Source organism: Salvelinus alpinus, chromosome 5, assembly GCF_045679555.1.
Source record: "Salvelinus alpinus chromosome 5, SLU_Salpinus.1, whole genome shotgun sequence".
Classification (NCBI taxonomy): Eukaryota; Metazoa; Chordata; class Actinopteri; order Salmoniformes; family Salmonidae; genus Salvelinus; species Salvelinus alpinus.
In genome coordinates, this window is record NC_092090.1 from 26,998,450 (window position 1) to 27,020,050 (window position 21,601).

Sequence of the window (21,601 nt, forward strand, 5' to 3'; positions counted from 1 at the left end):
GTAGCTACTAGCAGGCAGACGGCTCGGTAGATAGCAGGCACAGCACAGTCACAGGGCTGAGGCTGATCGGATCAGGGGGCTTTGAACCGAGGAAGACTAGAGGCACCTGGCTGCTGGTCTGTCTGGCAGTTGGTTCAGTTTAGATCAGATCAGATGCGTTACCACACAACTACCTGCTGCCAACCAGAGATAATTGACGGTGCCAAATTTATCCCAGGCCTGTCTGACCTAGCCATTACTTGGCTTTTTGGCAGCCGCTGTTTTCACTGATGACGTTTACGTGGCTGAGAGCGTCTGTTATGGTAATAAATTGCTTATTGTAGTGTATATGAGGTAGAGGTGTATGGAGATCTTGAAAACAACTAGAAGTGTATTGATTTGAAAAACACAGGATGAACATCAAAAAGAGACGGGCTAAATTGCATCAAATCTATTTGACAACTGAACATGTCTTTATTGTGCAGCCCACACACAGCTCAGTATGAACAAGACATGTTTAAAGATGCATGTTTTTCTTCTCTCTGTTAAATCTGACTTGAGGTTTTGTCTTCGTTTTTCTCTCCAGAGCCAGTCTGTGATGGACATACTGTAGCTCAGTAACACGTGACGCTCCTCAGCACCAGCTAGAACCCAGCAGAGGTCCAACGTGGGGGACTGGTCTCCGGAAGACTGACCCTGGCCCCTGGGCCATGACAGATCCCATCATGGACTTCTTTGACGACCCCAACCTGTTTGTGGGAGGGCTGGACGGGTTGGCTGAGGAGGGCTTCCCCCCTGGACCCTCGCTGGTGGATGAGCTCAACCTCAGCGCAGGCTTTGAGCCCCTACAGGTGGAGCCGATGGGGGCAGGGAAACACCCTGGGATGATCCCCACCTCCATGCCCTCCTCCACCCAACAGAGCATGACTTATGGACAGCAGATGGGGCATTTTCCGGGCATGAAGGCTCAGAACTCCATGGGACAGCCCTTCGCTGCCTCTGAGGGTGTGGGTGGTGAAGGGATGATAGCAGCACAGCATACCCAGTTCCATGGACGCTCAATTGGTCAGGCACCCCAATCCAACGCGTTGTTTTCCAACAGCAGCCCCATGTGGGGCAACCAGGACCAGAACGGGAACCTCTACCACTCAGTGCCCCAGCAACAACAACAACTACATCAACAACAGCAGCAGCAACTCCACAACCAACAGCATCACCTCCGACAGCAACAGCCACAGCAGCAGCACCACCCTTGTCAACAACAACTTCAGCAGCAGCAACACCAGCTTCTGAACCAGCGGCAGCAGCAGCACCTTCATCAACAGGTAGTGAACCCTCAGTCTCTGCCCCAGCAGCACCACAGCTTCCCCTTCCACCAGGCCAACCAACAGCCAGCTCCCCACAACCAGCAGCTTACCACCGGGGGGACCCAGTTCCACTCCAGGGCTGTGCCTAACTCAGGGGCTCTGGCCAAAGCTAATGTGGAAACCCCCAATGCCTCGCTGGCTGGAACCCCACCACAGCAGGGTGGCTACCAGCTGGTGCAGGGGACTCAGGGGGCCTTTCCTGGGGTAGGGCCAGAGGGCTCTAGCATGTCCTTCTCCATGCAGACCTGCTCCCCCATGGCTCACACCCTGTCCTCCTGCTCAGTGAGCTCCACCACCGCCTACCCTCCCTCCCAGTACTCCTTCCCTGGCCAGGGACAGCCTGGCACCTCCAGCCTGAGCCAGCCTCTCTCTTTAGCCCCAGTGTCCATGATCACCACCACCACTCCCCTGCCCTCCTCAGTGCCTGAACTCTCTCTCGTGGGAGCTGGATGTGCGTTTTCGTCTGCTCCAGGGATGACTCAGCATCATCAGCCCAAGCAGGTCCCAGTCAGCCAGGCTGAGGACGAATGTCCCTTCCGGGCTCTGCGCTGCTCCAGGCAGACCTTAGGGAACTACGACTCATCTGAGATGTTTGGCCAGGCCATGAGCTGCTACCCCAGTGCAGTCAGCCAGCTCGTTCCAGACCAGCACCAGCCCCAGAACTGTGGATCTAACTTGGAAGTTACCAGACCTCCGGCCAGTACCACTACCACTAACGGCTACGTGTCTCTAGAGGTTAGCCTGGCAGGGCTGCAAGGGGAGGTGGAGGCCCAAGGAGGGGGCTTTGAGGGCCTGGAGGCTCCGGACCTGCTGGCTGATGAGCTGCTGCCTCAGCTGGAGGCTGCCCTCAGTCAGCACGACCACCACGACTCCAACTGTTCCTGGATCAATGGTGGGGATGGAGAGAGGAATGGAAAGGGAGAGGAAGAAGAAGAGATGAAGGAGGAAGACAGGATCTCCATATCCATGGACTACAAGAAACAGGTAAACCCACTGGGCCATTAACACTTGCATTCAGTCTGAGGCTGGCTAGGCTGACATATGCTGACAGACTCAGAAAGGATGATATGGATGAAGTACCTAGTTATCCAGATTCCGCAGAGTTCTCCTTCATTCATCTATTTAAAGATGCACTATGCAGAAATCGCTCCGCCATTTCCTGGTTGCTACAATTCTAATTTCAGTTTATGTGACAAAACAAGCAAGTATAGTCATTGTACCATCTAAACCACTGTGAAATATATTTTCAATAACCCAAAATATTGTATTTTCAGCTGTTTGAAGCTGGTGTACAAAACCGTAAGTAAAAGACGCAAAAATGAAACTTAGAAATAGCCCACATAGAACAGATCTACGACTTCTTGCTTTCAATGAGAATGACAGATCTATGTCACATTTCTATGTGAATTTGGTCAGGTCATTCAAAAAGTTACATATTGCAGCTTTAATGTATTACTACAGGGGAAGAAATACACATTGCGGATGTATAGAATAGTTGTGGTTGTTGGTGCTAATAGTTGTCCTTCCACTTGACCACATGGGCAGGAGGGGATTGGACAAGCGAATTGTCCAATTATTTCTCATTCCATTCCCATTTAAATCTATATCTGCATCTCATCCAGGTTGTTTTATCTATTCAGTTCCAACTATGTTGGAAATTAATGGAAAGAATTGACAGTGAGACATGTATTTGTGACAGCTACATTAATGGATAAATCTCTTGCACTGACGTAGAGACTAGAGAGAGCCTTGCCATGCTTTCACTCCTCTCAGACGCCAGCCAGCCACCCACCCATGTAATGTTTAACTAGCCCTGGAAGAGCATGAGCATATTTGGTGCACCTGCAATCAGGGGGGAGGTGGAGGAAGGGAGTGAGGGAGGGAGGGGAAGGAGGCTCAGCCCTCCTTTAAATGATAATAATACAGCCTATTCTAGCTATCCTTACAGTATTGTGTCCCAAATGGCACCCTTTTCCCTGTATTTGACCAAAGCCCTGGTCAAAAGTAGTGCACTAAATAGAGAATAGGGTGCCATTTGGGACAGAGACAGACAGTAGGTAACTACAGTAGCCTAGCTGTGTCCCAGGGCCTGATTAATAGTGGCAGCAGTGTCTCCAGGACTTACAGCAACTAAGCGTACTCAAGGCTATAGATGTGGGTCAGGGCAGGCTAGAGGCTAGAGACACTGCCTGACTGTCTGTCTGTCTTGCTGCTGCGCACTGTACTCACTACATGGCTAGATAGAGTGTGGGGGTGGTTACTATTGTGGTTTTCTGTGTGTGTGTCTTTGAGTGAGAGAGAGGGAGAGGGGGGGGGGGGGATAGAGATGGACAGAGGGAGAGAGGATAGAGATGGACAGAGGGAGTGAGAGAGAGGGAGAGGGGATAGAGATGGACAGAGGGAGAGAGGATAGAGATGGACAGAGGGAGTGAGAGAGAGGGAGAGGGGATAGAGATGGACAGAGGGAGTGAGTGAGAGAGGGAGATGAGGGGGGAGAGAGGATAGAGATGGACAGAGGGAGTGAGGGAGAGGGGGGAGGGAGAGCGGATAGAGATGGACAGAGGGAGTGAGAGAGAGGGAGAGGAGGGAGAGGGGATAGAGATGGACAGAGGGAGTGAGTGAGAGAGGGGGAGGAGGGGGGGAGAGAGGATAGAGATGGACAGAGGGAGTGAGGGAGAGGGGGAGGGAGAGCGGATAGAGATGGAGTGAGTGAGAGAGGGAGAGGAGGGGGAGGGAGAGGGGATAGAGATGGACAGAGAGAGTGAGTGAGGGAGGGAGAGGGGATAGAGATGGACAGAGAGAGTGAGTGAGAGAGGGAGAGGAGGGGGAGGGAGAGGGGATAGAGATGGACAGAGAGAGTGAGTGAGAGAGGGAGAGGAGGGGGAGGGAGAGGGGATAGAGATGGACAGAGAGAGTGAGTGAGAGAGGGAGAGGAGGGGGAGGGAGAGGGGATAGAGATGGACAGAGGGAGTGAGTGAGAGAGGGAGAGGAGGGGGGAGAGAGGATAGAGATGGACAGAGGGAGTGAGGGAGAGGGGGGAGGGAGAGCGGATAGAGATGGAGTGAGTGAGAGAGGGAGAGGAGGGGGAGGGAGAGGGGATAGAGATGGACAGAGAGAGTGAGTGAGGGAGGGAAAGGAGGGGGGAGAGGGGATAGAGATGGACAGAGAGAGTGAGTGAGAGAGGGAGAGGAGGGGGAGGGAGAGGGGATAGAGATGGACAGAGAGAGTGAGTGAGGGAGGGAGAGGAGGGGGAGGGAGAGGGGATAGAGATGGACAGAGAGAGTGAGTGAGAGAGGGAGAGGAGGGGGAGGGAGAGGGGATAGAGATGGACAGAGAGAGTGAGTGAGGGAGGGAGAGGAGGGGGGGGAGAGGGGATAGAGATGGACAGAGGGAGAGAGGATAGAGATGGACAGAGGGAGTGAGAGAGAGGGAGAGGAGGGAGAGGGGATAGAGATGGACAGAGGGAGTGAGTGAGAGAGGGAGAGGAGGGGGGGAGAGAGGATAGAGATGGACAGAGGGAGTGAGGGAGAGGGGGGAGGGAGAGCAGATAGAGATGGACAGAGGGAGTGAGAGAGAGGGAGAGGAGGGAGAGGGGATAGAGATGGACAGGGGGAGTGAGTGAGAGAGGGAGAGGAGGGGGGGAGAGAGGATAGAGATGGACAGAGGGAGTGAGGGAGAGGGGGGCGGGAGAGCGGATAGAGATGGAGTGAGTGAGAGAGGGAGAGGAGGGGGAGGGAGAGGGGATAGAGATGGACAGAGAGAGTGAGTGAGGGACAGCTTGGGAAGGAGAGAGAGAGAGAGAGAGAGAGAGAAGGAGGGAGGCTAATGACAGACACAGAGAGAGGTAGAGAGTGCATTAGTGTGCTGCTCTGGCTCTGACAGGCACAAGGCGGATCCTGGAGCAGAGCTGGCCAGTAGCATAGCAACATCCATCCACACACCTCTCTTAGCCTGTTTCCACAGTGACTCAGACAGCCAGGCAAAGAGGACCGTCAGCAGCAGTCTGTACTTCATGTCAGACCTGGGTTCAAATACTTTTTGATATTATGTCAAATACTTAAACTGTGCTTGATTAATGGAACCAATAGAATAGTCCCAAAACTACTAACCCCACCCATCTGGAACTCCAGGCAGGCTAAAGATTTGAAATGGTGTTTGAACCCATGTCTGATCAGCAGCAGCACAGTGTGTCTGTTCCCTTCCATGGCCCTGGTGCTGGCACATGCAGCTCAGCACTCATCAGAACTCCCTCTGACTGGCTCTGTAAACTGTAAACAAGTGCGCATGCGCGCGCGCGCACACACACAGCTACTCTGTGGTGAGTGGTGATTCACAAGTCGCTACGTCTTTACCCTGTCTCTACAGCATAGCTCTGTCTCGCTCAACTCTACCACTTAGACTAACAGGTAGGCTGAATTTGTATTACATTTTTTATTTCACCTTTATTTAACCAGGTAGGCCAGTTGAGAACACGTTCTCATTTACAACTGCGACCTGGCCAAGATAAAGCAAAGCAGTGCGACAAAAACAACAACACAGAGTTACACATGGGATAAACAAACGTACAGACAATAACCCAATAGGAAAAAAATAGAAAAATCTATGAACAGTGTGTGCAAATGTAGTAAGATTAGGGAGGTAAGGCAATAAATAGGCCATAGAGGCGAAATAATTACAATTTAGCATTAACACTGGAGTGATAAGATCTGCAGATGACGATGTGCAAGTAGAAATACTCAAGCAGAGACTGGTGTTTTGACCCAGCAGACAATTTGTCCAATTTGTCCATCCGCTAATTGAAATGGGACATGGAACACCAGCAAACGGGCCCAGCTTCCCTACAGTCTGTGTCAACATCCACCCTTGTGTTGATGCTTATGGGTAGACTGCTCTATTCATGTCCACTGGTGTGTGAAGAGCCAACAGATAGTGTGTTTGCTGAACAGGCAGGGCATCAGGGGATAGAGTGGTGCCCACCCCCCTGTCCTAGTCTCACTGCCTGTCTCTAGCCCTGTCTCATCCCCTAGTCCTGTCTCACTGCCTGTCTCTGGCCCTGTCTCATCCCCTAGTCCCCTAGTTTCCATGTTTTTCAATCAATTGGATGGATCTTTACTGAGACGAACGGTCATTGACGTTTTGATTGTAAGTTACATAGGGACTGTCTCACTGCCTGTCTCTGGCCCTGTCTCACTGCCTGTCTCTGGCCCTGTCTCACCCCCTAGTCCTGTCTCACTGCCTGTCTCTGGCCCTGTCTCACTGCCTGTCTCTAGCCCTGTCTCATCCCCTAGTCCTGTCTCACTGCCTGTCTCTGGCCCTGTCTCATCCCCTAGTCCTGTCTCACTGCCTGTCTCTAGCCCTGTCTCATCCCCTAGTCCTGTCTCACTGCCTGTCTCTGGCCCTGTCTCATCCCCTAGTCCTGTCTCACTGCCTGTCTCTGGCCCTGTCTCACTGCTGTCTCTGGCCCTGTCTCACCCCCTAGTCCTGTCTCACTGCCTGTCTCTGGCCCTGTCTCACTGCCTGTCTCTAGCACTGTCTCATCCCCTAGTCCTGTCTCACTGCCTGTCTCTGGCCCTGTCTCACTGGCTGTCTCTGGCCCTGTCTCACTGCCTGTCTCTGGCTCTGTCTCACCCCCTAGTCCTGTCTCACTGCCTGTCTCTGCTCCTGTCTCACTGCCTGTCTTTGGTCCTGTCTCACCCCTTGGTCCTGTCTCTGGTCCTGTCTCACTCCCTATCTCTGGCCCTTTCTCACTCCCTGGTCCCGTCTCTGGCCCTGTCTCACTGCCTGTCTCTGGCCCTGTCTCACTGCCTGTCTTTGGTCCTGTCTCACCCCCTGGTCCTGTCTCTGGCCCTGTCTCACCCCCTGGTCCTGTCTCTGTCTCTGTTCCTGGCCCTGTCTCACCCCCTGGTCCTGTCTCTGGCCCTGTCTCACTCCCTGGTCCTGTCTCTGCCCTGTCTCACTCCCTGGTCCTGTCTCTGGTCCTGTCTCTGTTCCTGTCTCTGTCTCACCCCCTGGTCCTGTCTCTGGCACTGTCTCACTCCCTGTCTCTGGCCCTGTCTCACTCCCTGGTCCCGTCTCTGGCCCTGTCTCACTCCCTGGTCCCGTGTCTGGCCCTGTCTCACTCCCTGGTCCCGTCTCTGGCCCTGTCTCACTCCCTGTGTCTGGCCCTGTCTCACTCCCTGGTCCTGTGTCTGGCCCTGTCTCACTCCCTGGTCCTGTGTCTGGCCCTGTCTCACTCCCTGGTCCTGTGTCTGGCCCTGTCTCACCCCATGGCCCTGTGTTTGTCCAGCGCTTAATTTGCAAACCATAAGCCCAACGAAACAGTCCAAAAAGGAGAGGTGCCGGTTCTGTCTCTCACAGAACTGGAACGAGATTCACTTTCTATGATCTCTCTGCCTCTCTGCTCTGATAGACATGAATGAGCCTGCAACGCTGATCTCTCCAGTGTTGCACTTCATCATTTATTTCCTTATAGAATCATAGCCGCGCGAAGGGTTCTGGAGGAGCTGCAGCACCCCATATCAATTGAAATACATTTGCCAAAGTTATAGAGTTAATGCTCTCTGTTCAGAAAGAAATTAAATAATTCAGAATAGCCTAGTACACCATGAGAAAGCATATCATTTAGCCACAGAGGAACATCAGCGTCTTTAAAAACAATGTGCCTAGCTGTGAAATGTAGCGCAATAACAAGGCATAGCCTACAGTTGGGAATGCGCGGGAAATCTGTCAGTTAATAAACAGCATGCAGACAAAAAAATGCCTTTTGCAATACTTCAAATAGAATCGCTGGAAAACACAGATTGGAAAGCAAATGGCTACTGCTGAAAAGAGAAGACTCCAATTGTTCTGCTGTAGGCTACCAAAATATTGAATCAACTTCCAAATAGACTTATTGTTTACAAAGTAAATCAAGAGAGAGAGGCTTTTGGCACGAGCGCATCGGCCATCACCAGCCAGTGAGCTGCGCATCATTGGGTGCGCCAGTGATTTTTTTTAGGACTATCATTTCCTCTTCATATTGTAACCTACAATATGTGTCTCCACACACCTAGGCCTGGACTATTGATGGATTCAAGACAAGGTCATTTTTATTGATCTCAGTTTGTCAGTGTCAAAGTAGCCTGTCATTTCCGTCATTTGTGCGGTATTATGGTGCTTTCATGACAACTGGGAACTCTGGGGAAAAAACTAAGTCAAATCATGACGCCAGTGATCTTCAGGTCGGAAAGTCGGAGCTCTAGAAAGAGGCCAGAGTTCCCAACTTGGAATTCCGAGTTGGATGACCGTTCAAATCAAATTTTCCCATTCGGAGCTTGTTTTTTCCCAGAGTTCCCAGTTGTCTTGAACACACTGAAGTCGGAAGTCAGAGATTTCCCAGTCCCGAGTTCCCATGTTTTGAATGCGGCATTAAAAAGATTCTGCCAAAATCTCCGGACATGTAAAATGATGTAGAATTGCATGAAATGCCAATTTTTTTCCCAGACCCTAGGCCACTAAACATGTTCTCCATGTGTGCAACTTCTTCTGTAAGTGCCTTTACTCTACTGCTCTATGCCACTACGCAAATGTGATGATATGCATGCAATGCTTTACTATAACAGTGATTTTCTTCTTTCTGTAATGCGTTCCGGTACCTCAGAGGTCCCTAGATCACCACCCTCTCGCGCTCACATTTTGTTCCGGCACCTCCCGATTGACAAATGAAGCACTGTGTCTGTCCCTAGCCTGCACTGCATGTGGCTAATTAGGATTTCCGTCTGTCTTTAATGATGGAGAGCTGGATGGATTCTGTCTTGTTCTTGAGGCCCAGCCATGATCAATGCTGCTCTGGTCCTCTTGCCGAGATAGCAAGCAAATGTTTTGCCATGCACATTGTCACTATTAATGAATAATATGTTTTTTCACCCCAGTACTATAAAGTAGGGCTGGGCAATATGGCCAAAATATCATATCACAATATGTTAAACATTTTTGACGATATTTGAGGTTTTTGAATAATTTAGTTCTAAACATGCTTTATGACTAGTGCATGACCCTAGGGTGGAAACACATACATTTTAAGTGTTTTTAATAGAGCTTTGTCTGTTATGATTGTTTTATACTGTTCAATGAAATTTCAACCAAAAGTTGGAATGTAGTGGGCACTTTGAAAACAGTGTTGTTTGACATAACAACAAATGAAAAAGCCAGGGAGTGGTTATTGTGACAGGGGAGGAACCAAAGTGTTGGTCAGTGTTTCCTAGTGGACCCTAATTAATGTTACATTAAATGTTTTCTCTTACTGTAGCTTTGATGTAGCTAAAATATTTATGATTTACCAATTCTTCTCTGATTTAGAATATACCGTTGCACAAACAACATGCTGATGTAGGCCTACACCAGCACTGGTATCAGGCTGTATTAGCTAGCTTTCTAGCTACGTTTGCTCTGACTAAGTACATTTAGCTGGCTAGCTAGCCAACTAACTAGCGATTAGTATTAGCGGCTAACATAATTTATTTTAGCCACAACTTGCTAAGAAAAGACAAACTAGCTGTTTGCAGACAGTAAGATACATGCAGACTGTCACTGCAAGTGGTTGTTGTGACTTGTGGTAGTGCAAAAACTGTTCTGCTTGAGTGACAAGATGCGGGGCTTGGTGTGTGTGGAGGGAGAGAGATGACTCAAGTAGCAAACGGAGTAAACTGCCATTATTACACGTGGCGGAGTGGCGTAACACATTTAACAAACCAAACAATAATATATAGCTTTACAAGGTAAAGTAAAAACCCAAACCGGTCCGTGCATCAATACCGGTATATAGTAAAATATGGTATACCACCCATCCCTAGTCTCCAGCCAGTTGTAGGCCTAGTCCTCAGGTGCTAGTGCTTGGCTGTGACATGGGCTGGTTCTGTTCACTGTTAGTCACACAGAGAGACTGACTTCTAGACAGAGGGCCTTTGTTCCCAGTCATTGTGAAGACAGCAGTATGATAAAGGGTGTTGGAGCTGAGCATGAACGGGCCTGTTTGGATATGGTCATACCAAGGCAATTTGAATTAGTCTTCGCTTGGTCTGTTCGAAGATGTCCTCAGTGGGCCTATGTACAGCACACTGCCATAGGGTTATCGATGGGACAGGCACAACCCTTTAGGGTAGTAATAACCTGATTCAGTATTTTTATAGACCAGGGTTTCCCAAACTTGGTCCTGGGCACCGCCCGGGTGCATGTTTTGGTTTTTGCCCTAGCACTACACAGCTGATTCAAATAACCAAGTCATCATCAAGCGTTGATTATTTGAATCAGCTGTGTAGTGTGAGGGAAAAAAGATGATGAGCTGCTGTGCTGTACAGCAGGTGCCTCCTGTCTGACTCAGTGCATCAGTGGTTTAGGTTTATTCTGTGACTCCCCTCCTCCCTCTCCCCTCACCCCCTCCTCTGGCCTCTGGGGGCGTGTGTGAGGCCGACTCAGCCGAGGGTGTCTGTGGCTGTGGGCCCCCACTGAATTGCTGTCTTTGTTGCTTCCTGACCTTCCTGGGTGAAGTTTATGTAACTCCCAGTCAGCCAGTCAGCCAGGCAGAGAGTGCTGCAGTCAGCCTTGAAACCTGACACCAAGTCACTGCTCTACTCTCCGGAGGGGGAGGGGTCCCTGCCACGGGAAACCTGCCCTCCATGAGGCTGAGATATGATTGGCTGTTTCTCTGGCTGCAGTTGGTTCTCTCTCTCTGGTCTGTAGGTCTATCAGTCTCTCTCGATCTGTCAATTCAATGTTCAATTTAAGGGGCTTTATTGGCATGGGAAACATATGTTTACATTGCCAAAGCAAGTGAAATAGATAATAATCAAAAGTGAAATAAACAATAACAAATTGACAGTAAACATTACACTCCAAAAGTTCCAAAAGAAAAAATACATTTTAAATGTCATATTATCTCCTAATACAGTGTTGTAATACAAAAGGGAAAATAAATAAACATAAATATAGGTTATAGTTACAATAGTGTTTATTCTTCACTGGTTGCCCTTTTCTTGTGGCAACAGGTCACAAATCTTGCTGCTGTGATTGCAAACTGTGGTATTTCACCCAATAGATATGGGAGTTTATCAAAAATGTATTTGTTTTCAAATAATTTTTAGGTCTGTGTAATCTGAGGGAAAATGTGTCTCTAATATGGTCATACATTTGGCAGGAGGTTAGGAAGTGCAGCTCAGTTTCTACCTCATTTTGTGGGCAGTGTGCACATAGCCTGTCTCTCTCTCTCCCTAGCTCTTTCTGACTGCCTCTCTCTCTTTATGACTGCCTCTCTCTGTTCCTCCAGTCACCCGGCCTCATCTGCCTGCTAGTAGTGGAGGCCTGCCAGGAGTGGGTGGGATCTAGTGAGGGGTCAAAGGTGAACAGGAAGTCGGCTCTATTTAAAGCGGGGTGGTTTTGGCTGTGGACGGAAGGGGCGGGCTGTGGGGGGACACCAGAGGAGGAAATGGGTGGCTAGTTAGTAGAGGGAGGGGTGAGAGAATTGTACTTGGATTTAGCCTAGACTGTGAGGAGCATGTGGGAGCCTTGCCAGCCCCAAACTGCACAGTAGGTCTGAATAAAAACCCATTCTCTTTTATTCTGCATTTTTTCTCTCTCTCCCCCGCTCACAGGGGATTAAATAGCTTTGACTTTGTTGGCTGGCTAGGGGTTTGGAGAGGAGCGTGCGATAGCCAGCGGGTTCAGTGCTAACATGAGGTTTTGTGTGAGAGGAATGTGAGGGGTGACACAACCCAACGTGACCTCTTCCTTGAGCTGCAGTCAGGTTAACCTTTCACTGGCTGACAGGAATGAACTCAGCTCAACCACCAGGCAGCCTGCTGAACGCTAGCCTGCCTAGCATAGTCTGTCTCTGGGGAGAGAAAGTGGAGAACAGATTTACACCGTCTACTCTACAGGGACTCTAATGAGACTTTCAGTGGCTGTCATTGTTAGACTTAGTTTAGCACTAAATAGGGCAAGGGGAATAGGGGAAAGGCATTTGGACTGTGGATCATGACATTATGCTTTTAGTCAGCAGAACCGGCACGCTTGCTTACAGGTGCGCTAGGGTCGGACAGCATGACTGTGTAGATCAAGACACCGGGGAGCTAGCACGAGATATGGCTCAGAAAACCTACCTCAATATAGGGATGAGAAATGCACTGCACTCCAAATTGTCCCATTAACCCAACTGTTACACCAGAAAGTTTGAACGACTGCTACTTTTTCTGGAAATCTGCCCTTTTCGTCCCCATGCTAGGTAGCAGAAGCCACATCAGCCATTTTGAAATGGCACGGAGCCAATCGGGCTGCAGACTACGTCATCGCGCTGTGGAAATGTCAAAATAAAAGTTGCGGGTGGGGATTGGTTTAGTATATTGCCACGTTCAAAAACACTGGAAACTCTGACATTTCAGAATTCACTGCGTTCAAGACAACTGTGAACTCAGAAATGTTTTTTGAATGGTCATCCAACTGGGCATCTTTCTAGAGTTCCAAGTTGTCTTGAAAGGACCATAGGTCAAACTTGACCAAAACTATGGATGCTTGTCTGATGTACAATAATTAATTGGTAATCCATGTCATTGTTGTCAAGGGTGGATTAACAAAGGCAATAAACAGCCACACACTAGAAAGTTGTTGTGTTTGTCTTTCAATAGTTTATTTCTTTGTTCCAACAATTTTGCCTTTGTTAATGCACCCTTGACAACATTGACATTACCAATTATCAATGAATTATTACCAATTATAACAATGGCTTACCAATAAATTATTACCAATTCATTATAATAATGGATGACCAATGAATTATTGTACAGCCATAGTTTTGGGAGAGTTTGACATATACAAAGCCATTCCCCACACCACTTTTATTTTGACATTATCACAGCGCGACAACGTAGGCTGACTATCCTTTGTTGTTCAACGCACGTGGCTTCTGCTACGTAGCATGAGGAGGAAAGGGAAGCGTTCCGGGAAAGTAGCAGTTATTCAATCTTGTAACAGTTGGGATAATAGCACAATTCGGAGTACAACTAATTTCTCATCCCTGGATTGAAGTACATTTTCCAAGCCGGCTCCACGGTGTCCTGATCTATACGGTCGTGCTGTCCGACCCTAGTGCAGCTGTAAGTAAGCAGGTCGGATATTCTGGCTAATTGTGCTTTATGTGTCGGCTATACTTCATACAGTGTGCCTGTTTTGCCTTTATGTCTAAGGAACACTTGTTGGTTTGTGTTTGTGTTAGCTATTCCATGAAGATGACAGTTGCCTGGTGTGTTTGTTACTGTGTGTGTGTGATAGTTAGTTTGTGATTTTTCACACAGGAGTCCCAAAGCTATCAGACAGGTTTGTCAGGTAGCTGCTGGTTCCTAGCCGGGTATGTCCACTGGTTTCCATGGCGCTGGGCCCTGAGTCAAGGGTTTGTTTACACAGAGAAACACTTTATTTCACAACATTACACTGACTCTGTGGAAAGGGACAAAATGTAGGCTAATGCTGTCTTCTGTCTGCCTTGGATAAAGTTTAGTTTTATACCTCTAGTCTACAACACATGCAGTTGGCCTACTGTCACTAACTATGCGCACTATGACTCATGTTTACAGAGACTGCTGCCGCCATTAAGTTAATGTTTTAACATTTCAAAGTACAAAATGGAGGGTTGCTCTTTTCTCTCAGAATGTTGTAGGCATACGTCCTGCTTGGATGACTGAGGTGAATATGTTGGAAGAATCCTGTGAATTCCTTCCTATATAACTCAATCCGCTGCTGCTCAGTGCAATTACTAGGCTACAGGTTTCAATGTTTTCACTGGCCTATTGGTCTGTGGCATTTGGCCTTCATATAAATTAAATCAATCTCTGTGGAATGTTGAATCACATGGTTGCTCTCGCTATACTGCCACAAAGCTGCTGTTATTTTGTATGCCCTCGTCTCAAGACTGTCCTGTCTGCTGAGTTGTCAGTATGAAATGGTTAGTGTTGTGGCGTGGATCATTCATTTGATTTATAAAGACTTTCTTGACATTCCTGCTCAGAACAGAACTACACGTCTGTCTGTTGTCCTCAGTTGAATGTGTGTGGCCATAGTTGGGTGATTCCAAGCCAGCTTAGGCAGATTTTTTTTTTTCAACGATCTGATTGTTCTGTCAATTCTCACATAGAAACTTAATTGGGAGGAAGGATGTAGGACATGTCTGTAACATTTGTACCACAAACCATTTTCTTGAAAACTGGCAATTTTAGGCCCTTTTTAGACCTATACATGTCTCCTGTAAGACCCTATGATCTGTGAACTGTACATGATACAGACAACATCTTGGTGTCATTATACTTCTTATAGTGGGCTCTAAAATATGGAGTATGTCTAGATTCTGAAATACAAATGTTCACATTCATTTAGTCAACATTAAAATGATTAATATAAATATCTCAAATATGGAGTATGTGTGTAACCTTTATTTAACTAGGCAAGTCAGTTAAGAACAAATTCTTATGTACAAGGACGGCCTACCGGGGAACTGCCTTGTTCAGGGGCAGAAGGAGAGATTTTTACCTTGTCAGCTTGGGGATTCGATCCAGCAACCTTTCGGTAACTGTCCCAACACTCTATCCACTAGGCAACCTGCCGCCCCTAGATTCTGGAAAAAATAATTCACATTCATTTATTCAACATAAAAATATTAATATAAATATCTCAAAAGTACCCTTTTTGATTTTGCTTATTTTTTTAAACATTTTGTTTAGAACAATGTACTTGTTAAAAACGTCACATTTCCAGAGGGAGTTCTCTGGTACTTTTGTAGATATGATCCATTTTATACGTAGAAATGTACATTATAGGTCATTAACCAATCACAGCCCTTTCAATCCATTTTCCCATTCACTGTGTTGGCGGTGCTCATAAAATGTATCACAACTTCAGAATTAGCAGAGAACCCACTGGAAATGTCATGTACTTGTTAAGGGTACTTTTGAGATATTCATATGCATGTTTTTTTATATTGAATTAATTAATGTGAAAATGTGTATTTCAGAATCTAGACATTCTCTATTCTCTATAAGGAGTATAATGAACCAATATGTTGTCTGTATCATGTACGGTTCAAGGATCATAAGGTTTTACAGGAGTCATGTATAGGTCTTCAAAGGTGTCCTAAAATGTCCACTTTCATCATGATTTAAATTTTTTGAAATTGTGATACAAATGTAAAAAGCATGTCAAACATCCTTCCTCTCAATAAAGTTTATATGTGAGAATTGCCAGAACAATCTGAGATAGCAAAAATATGTTCTGCCTACGTTGGGGTGCAATCGCCCAGTTGCAGCACTGATGTCTGCTTTTTTGCTGCTAACAACCTGCCGTCTCCTGATTTAACCTCTTATTATGGAGAACTATAGCCTGGCAATGAACCCACCAATTGCTAATTTGCATGCATAAATCATACTATTTTGTATATTACCTCCAGGTAATGCTGGTTCAGTTCTCAAGCAAGGAATAGGCCTACATTTAGAAATTTGTGAAAATCCTTTTTGTCTAAATTATGTGATAGAGCCAATTTGAAAATCCTTTCCCTCTCGTGCCCCTGCCTGTGTTTCTGGCATGGTTTTCATCCTCCCTGTCTCCTCCTCGCCCCCCACACAGCCATCCCTTCGCACAGGCCCCTGTCTCCCTCTGCTCTGTCCTGATCTGGAGGAGGAAGTTAAACCCAGCCTTTCTCTCTCACTGTTTGTGACGTGTGTGTTTGTGTCTGTGTGTGCTCTTGTGTGTAAATTTGCTTATGATCTGTGTGTGCGTGCACAACACTCATGTGTATGCATGCACAGCTGTCTCAGTATGCACTTGTGTGTGTGCGTGCGCGTGTGTATCTCCTAGCCAGCAGCTATACTCTCTCTTTCCAGAGCTTCAATAATGAAGGAACTGTAAAGGTCTAACAGTGATGTGAGCCCCCTGCTGTTTCCCCCACCTACACCTCTTTACTCCATCATAGCCAAACGCCAGTGGAGGCTGCTGAGGGGAGGACGGCTCATAATAATGGCTGGAAGGGAGCCAATGGTCCCTATGAAACCACGAGCCCGTACTCCCCATTTATGGTGCCACCAACCACCTGTGCCTAACGTTGCAGACCCATAGGGACCTCCACCCTGGCTCTGCGCTCTGAAGCTCATAGTTCCAATTATACATTGAGTCTGGGGGTGCCTATGACCATATATTTGACAATTGTGGGGTAACACCCATTGATAGATGTTTTCATTCTTATGTTCTCCTGAATCAGCTCAGTCCATCATAGAGGGCCATGCAGTCTGCTGGGAGCTGTGCTGAAATGAACCTGTCGGTCAGGCTGACAGATGATTGGGCTGTGGTTACACTGTTACATCTAGTGATTGTGGAGGAGAAATCCTCTCTAGATGAATTGGCTCTCAGTTTCTCTCTCATTTTTCGCACGCACGCACGCACGCACGCACACACACACACACACACACACACACAGACCTGCCTATGCCAGCCTTAAAATGCCCTCTTAAATCCGCTTGACTGCACCGCTCTCTCTCTCTGTCTCTGTCTCTGTCTCTGTCTCTCTCTGTCTCTGAACAAGCAGTAAAGATGAGATGGTCTAAGCAAAATTGAACCAGGTTGTCTCAGTTACGAACCAATATTCGCATTGTGAAAAAGAATATCCAAAATACAATATGGGAAACAATTTTTAATGCTATGTTGATAGTAAATGTATCAATTATATGAAAAGGAAACAACATTCCTACATCTTTCATTGTCAATAATTAATTAAATGGACAGAATCTTAATAAACATGTTGAAAACAGAATGTTGAAGAATGTTAATAAACTCACTGGTTTGAGACCCAAATACCGCTGCTAATAGCTCTATATTGAAATACTGTGATTGAAGAAAATTTGTTCATTAAGTTCATTATAATTTCTACACACTTTCTACCTGGTTTAAGTTGGTTAAGTTCAGACTGGACAATCTTTTTCATTATTATTTCATTTTTTACTCAGACATCCTGCGCGCGACCCATTCAAAACCTCCCCCAACCCAAATTTGTTGAGAATCGCTGGTCTAAGCCCTAAGGGAACCACTGTTGTTGGAATCCCCTCCCTCCATCTCTGCTCCCCAGTAAGTAGGCTGCTCATTGGCAGGTTGTTTTGATGGCTATATTGAAAGTTATTCTGCAATGACCTTGAATGTCTGCCCATTGTAATGCTTGCTAGGATAATGTAATAACCATCCAGCTTATTTGTCTGGAGTGGCCTAAAAACCTTAAGGTTTTGTGTGTGTCACTACACAACAAGGGGAACATTAGTTTGCCTGTATCATTGGGTGCTTAGCGCCTAACTTGTGGTGTATCATAGAGGCTCTCTCAGACCTTCCCCATACTGTGCTAATGACAGATACAGCATCATCTTCAATGACCTCAGACTGCCCTCTCCCCTCTGTCACCCCTCTGCTATCCTATAGAATCCAGCACGACCAGGCCCAAACTACCTTACCCTCCCCAGTCCCAGTCCATCCATGAACCACTCCTATCACCAATCCTCTCACAGATGCAAATGGCCATCGCATGCCTCTCTTAATGAAATGAAGGTGTCCGTTAGCTGAATGACTAATGGAAAGCTAATAGGTGGCTGTTAGTAAAGCTTCTTCATTGGGAGCTATTTGAGGATGTGTAATGGGTGTGATGGTGCAGCCCTCTCTCTCTGCCATGGCAGGTACGGCTAATGATATCATAACCTATGTGAATTGCTAATCGCTGCATTTGCAAGGAATTAACATGCCAAGCTGTGTGTGTGCATGTGCCAGCGTGTGTGTGTGTCTTGGCCTGGGCCTTAGAGCTTTCTGGGTAATAACTATAAATATCTCCAACAGACCAGAGAGGGAGGCCCACACACACAGCCTAGCGTACTAGGAGTGTGTACTTGGTTGAAGCTATAGTTCTCCTGTGTATAGATCTACAGAGTTTAATACCATTATACCACCTAGTAGTGTAAGTGCATTTCTGAGGAAATGAGGCCTAGGCTTATACAGTATAATATGTAACTTTGGACTGGGAACCTAATGTTATTCCAAATCAAATTTATTTATATAGCCCTTCTTACATCAGCTGATATCTCAAAGTGCTGTACAGAAACCCAGCCTAAAACCACAAACAGCAAGCAATGCAGGTGTAGAAGCACAGGGGCTAGGAAAAACTCCCTAGAAAGGCCAAAACCTAGGAAGAAACCTAGAGAGGAACCAGGCTATGAGGGGTGGCCAGTCCTCTTCTGGCTGTGCCGGGTGGAGATTATAACAGAACATGGCCAAGATGTTCAAATGTTCATAAATGACCAGCATGGTCAAATAATAATAATCACAGTAGTTGTCGAGGGTGCAACAGGTCAGCACCTCAGGAGTAAATGTCAGTTGGCTTTTCATAGCCGATCATTGAGAGTATCTCTACCGCTCCTGCAGTCTCTAGAGAGTTGAAAACAGCAGGTCTGGGACAGGTAGCACGTCCGGTGAACAGGTCAGGGTTCCATAGCCGCAGGCAGAACAGTTGAAACTGGAGCAGCAGCACGGCCAGGTGGACTGGGGACAGCAAGGAGTTATCATGCCAGGTAGTCCTGAGGCATGGTCCTAGGGCTCAGGTCCTCCGAGAGAGAGAAAGAAAGAGAGAATTAGAGAGAGCATACTTAAATTCACACAGGACACCGGATAAGACAGGAGAAGTACTCCAGATATAACAAACTGACCCTAGCCCCCCGACACATAAACTACTGCAGCATAAATACTGGAGGCTGAGACAGGAGGGGTCAGGAGACACTGTGGCCCCATCCGATGATACCCCCGGACAGGGCCAAACAGGAAGGATATAACCCCACACACTTTGCCAAAGCACAGCCCCCATACCACTAGAGGGATATCTTCAACCACCAACTTACCATCCTGAGACAAGGCCGAGTATAACCCACAAAGATCTCCGCCACGGCACAACCCAAGGGGGGGCGCCAACCCAAAATGTTATTCATGTTTATACCATGGCATTGTTGAATACTTGTTTCTGATTGGCTTGAAGGGCATTCTAGAGTGTGAGTTATTTAAGTGATAATGCCGAGAAGCCGGTGTTTGGAGGATATATTGGCACTGGTGTTGTCAGGCCCGAGACCAAGCCAATATATCCTCTAAACACCGGCTTTGAGGGCAGTATCACTTTTATACAACGAGTTACCAACATATTCAAATAATGATTGACATATTTTAATTAAAAACATTTTAATGAATTTATTCATAATCTAGTGTTCTTATTCCATTTGTGAATGATAATCAACAAGTGGCTATGCGTTCTATGGGAAATAATGGATGACGTGGAAGGTGTGTTCCACGATGCGCTAGCGAAGTGGAACTGACCTTCAACAGAGTTGCATTATTTTCCTGAGAACGCCTCAGGAAAATAATGCAACTCTGTTGAAGGTCAGTTCCACTTCGCTAGCGCATCGTGGAACACACCTTCCACGTCATCCATTATTTCCCATAGAACGCATAGCCACTTGTTGATTATCATTCACAAATGGAATAAGAACACTAGATTCTTTAAATCAATACAACTTTATTGATACTGTTTCTATACAGAATGGATAATTCCCTGTAGTTTCCCCCTTCCTAATCTGTAGGCCTAGGCCTACTACACATGCTCTGCAGAACATTAGCCTAATTAGGCTATGGTATTAGACTTAACTCTGTAACATGTCCGTCCTTCTGCCACCTACACTTCTCCACATCCGCTCTTCCATCCAGATACAGGCAACCAGTACCCTTTTCACACTGAGCCAACTTAATCCGAGCTGTACTGGGCTGGCCATTTGCCTGGTTACACATCCAACATAGAATAAGAAAATAGTGGTATCAGAGCCAGACAGTATGGTTTGGGTCAACCCTATGTGAATACAGCCCAGTTAAATGCCATATATTGTACTACTGCAGCTCTCACTAAGGCCCTGCTGCCATGTGACCTGCTAGAGCTGTGTGCCAGCCAGGCTGTGACAGCACAGGTCAAAGTGGACCAGGTCAGAGAGTGAGGACGGAGGACCTGTAAGCCCTGTTAGCCCACTGAGTGTCACTTCTGTTATTAGCCTCTCCCCGGGACAAGAGGTTAGCACCAGCACACCTTACCTTCCCTCTCCAACCCTGTGAAGGATCATTAAGGCTTGATGCTCTTTTTAATTGGTTCAGGAAGCATCGCCGTGCAGTGTGCCCCCTTTCATTTATCAACTACACCTCTCTACCTCCCCCTCTCTCTATCTCTCTCTCTCTCATATACACACTACATCTCTCTTCTCTCTCCTCTCTACCTCTTTCCTCACTCTCCATGCATGACTTTAAATTGGCCCATAGCCATAGGCCTAATTAACAGGCCTAATCTCTTCCCCACCTCCTGACAGACTAATCTATATTCCATTAACCAGGCAGTAGGTTTGGTCTCTGGTTAGGCTATGGTTGGGAACTGGGAAGGTGAGTAGTGTTGTATACTGCTGGTATTATCCCACTCACAACACAAGGCCAATAACTATTCTTAGGGACATTATGCACAAAGACACGACACACTTTGCTGTGAGGAGTATTTTTAAGGAAGAGTCGACCTCAAAGGTTGACTTCTAGGTAGACTTAAGATATTTTTAAAAGGAAAACGTTTAGGCAAAGGCTGAAGTGAGAGAGAAGCAGTGGATCATCTCTATTATTCCTGTACTATGCACTTTGTTAGTCATTAAAAAAAAAGTAGGCTGTCATTATTTAAATTTCTAGGGACCAGTACCACACACTGTCTCCTATATTTGCTCTGAAGGAACACTATGTTCACTTGCTCAGCTCTCTCTGTTACAACAGATGCACTCTCCTACTAGCCTATACAACCAGCATTACAGCACTACCTAGTGGGTGAAAATATAGGCTAACTGTTGATATGGTGGGTCTTGTGGGCTCTATGATTGGCTATAGTGTGTGCACAGTTATAGTGCAAGTTCCATTCTGTCCTAGGATGATAAATGTCAATTTCCCTAACGGTGTTTTAGTGGAGTCCTACTCAAAGGCCCTCAGGGGGAGGCAGAAGTAAGAGTGGCAGGCACACTAATACAGGCTCTGAGTTTGTGATGAGGTTATTATGGACTGTTTAGAGACTCACACCTGTGCCTCTGGCTCCCTCTTTATCTCGTTCTGTCTCTTTTACTCTTCCTCTCTCTCTCTCTCTCTCTCTCTCTCTCTCTCTCTCTATC

General features: G+C 46.9%; 1 protein-coding gene across 8 annotated transcripts in view; it reads left to right on the plus strand.

Annotated features, from left to right (window-relative positions):
• LOC139575823 (chromodomain-helicase-DNA-binding protein 9-like) overlaps positions 1-21,601 on the plus strand; it is a 121,226-nt gene that overhangs the window by 11,560 nt on the left and 88,065 nt on the right. For 5 of the 8 annotated variants that reach the window (XM_071401161.1, XM_071401165.1, XM_071401166.1 and 2 more), the window contains exon 2: positions 566-2,330. In XM_071401161.1, the coding sequence (XP_071257262.1) occupies positions 690-2,330 (1,641 nt within the window). In that variant the 5' untranslated portion in view covers positions 566-689. Of the gene's footprint in view, positions 1-565; positions 2,331-11,818; positions 11,911-13,297; positions 13,469-21,601 lie in introns of those variants that run through there. The other 3 variants (XM_071401170.1, XM_071401169.1, XM_071401168.1) reach the window with 3 other exon arrangements.